The sequence below is a fragment of the Rattus norvegicus genome, chromosome 4 (genome assembly GCF_036323735.1).
Source record: "Rattus norvegicus strain BN/NHsdMcwi chromosome 4, GRCr8, whole genome shotgun sequence".
Taxonomy (NCBI): domain Eukaryota; kingdom Metazoa; phylum Chordata; class Mammalia; order Rodentia; family Muridae; genus Rattus; species Rattus norvegicus.
In genome coordinates this window covers 100,351,059-100,352,901 of record NC_086022.1, presented here as the reverse complement: position 1 = coordinate 100,352,901, position 1,843 = coordinate 100,351,059, and the positions used below count along the sequence as shown (strand labels likewise).

At 38.6% G+C, this 1,843-nt stretch overlaps 1 gene segment (V, D, J or C); it reads left to right on the top strand.

Annotated features, from left to right (window-relative positions):
- Window positions 1-814: 814 nt before the first annotated feature.
- Window positions 815-1,431, top strand: LOC102550997 (immunoglobulin kappa variable 1-17-like). The segment is given in 2 exon segments: window positions 815-936; window positions 1,046-1,431. Coding segments are annotated over 2 exon segments (435 nt in total).
- The last annotated feature ends 412 nt before the right edge of the window (window positions 1,432-1,843 follow it).

The window sequence follows — 1,843 nt, the reverse complement described above, 5'->3', positions numbered from 1 at the left end:
TCCCTATTATATTTTATGTACTATGTAAACTTTGTTGATGTGAATCAAATAAACTTTTGTTTATTAAATATATAAAAACAGAAGGAAGTGAAAATATGTTTATTATTTTTAAGGACCATGAAACATTTAAAGTCTGAATGACCACATACCAGAGTAAGGGCTGCTGATTGTGATAATGTTTAGGGTCAAAACCTATGAGAGATGATAGGAGTAATGATCTGAGACATCATCAGGGAAAGATCAACCACATGATGGGAAGCAGTAATGCATAATTCAGAACAGTCATGAATGCAGACAGTCACATCAAATTTATATAGATGAGAGTTTAGTGAATGTTGGTCCTGTTACTTAATCACATTTTTTTTTTGTTTTCCTGTTCATCGTGTATTGAGTTTTTGCTTTTTCTGTATGTCTACTTCATATTAAGAGGATCAGGGGAGGGGAGCAAAAGGGAAGACACTGTGTTTCCAATAGTTTTTCCAGGCACATATAAAAGGGGCCTATGTACAGTTTTCTAGATCTTTTCTGGTATAGGATTGAGTCATAGTGAACAGTTACTGTATGAGTTGGAGCTCTCTTGAGGAAAGCACGGCAGAAATTTTAATGAACATAATACTCTATTTACAGGAGCCTGGGTTGACACTGTTCTTCTCTTTCTCAAGAGAAATAATCACATTTCCTGTCAGAAAATTCTATGCATCCCAACTTTCCTTCTGAATATGGCAGAGACATCATGTCTTTATTAAATTACAGAGGCAAGTCAGCCAAGCAGCTGTGCCAGACCGCATGATTTGCATAACTGAGGAACACAGTCCACTTAAGTAGGCCTTCTTATTAGACAATCTGCATTATTTGGTATTCAGTCCCAGACAGGACACAGGCCAGTCATGATGGCTCCAGTCCAGCTCTTAGGGCTGCTGCTGATTTGGCTCCCAGGTAAGATGGACAATATCAAAAACACTTTCAGAAGTGTGCCTAGTACTTTGAAAAGTTATGTTTTTCATGTTATTAACAGTATGTGTTTGATGTGTATTTCCAATATCAGCCATGAGATGTGACATCCAGATGACCCAGTCTCCTTCATTCCTGTCTGCATCTGTGGGAGACAGAGTCACTATCAACTGCAAAGCAAGTCAGAATATTAACAAGTACTTAAACTGGTATCAGCAAAAGCTTGGAGAAGCTCCCAAACGCCTGATATATAATACAAACAATTTGCAAACAGGCATCCCATCAAGGTTCAGTGGCAGTGGATCTGGTACAGATTACACACTCACCATCAGCAGCCTGCAGCCTGAAGATTTTGCCACATATTTCTGCTTGCAGCATAATAGTTTTCCCCACGGTGATACAAACCATAACATAAACCACCCAGAGATGCAGATGTGTGGGGTTGGGTTTTCACAGCTGTTCTTTTGGTTCCATTACTGACATAATTTCTCAGATATAGTCAGGCTTTGAAGAGTTTGCATGGTTTGGGCATGAGAGTCCCATGAGGTTCCTCTGTACCCTGTATGCTTCAGAAGTAGAAACTTTACTTAATCTCTGTAGACTTCATGAACTGTTGCTGTCATTGTACCTGAGGAATCTAAGTGATATTCTCAGAAAAGCTATTGAATGGCTTCTGGGAGATACAAAGTACAGGTATGCAATGTTGGAGCTTAACACAGAGAAAACTCTAGTGTTCATTTTGAAGTCGGATCTTAGTTGCACGTCAAAGATTTGAAGTGTATGTGGTCTCAAGACCTATTTACAAACATCAGTATTAGGGTTTGATGCTTTTAGTGGCCTGTTTGAATTCTTGTCTTTATGTAAATTTTACTCTATCCAAGCACCTGTTTGA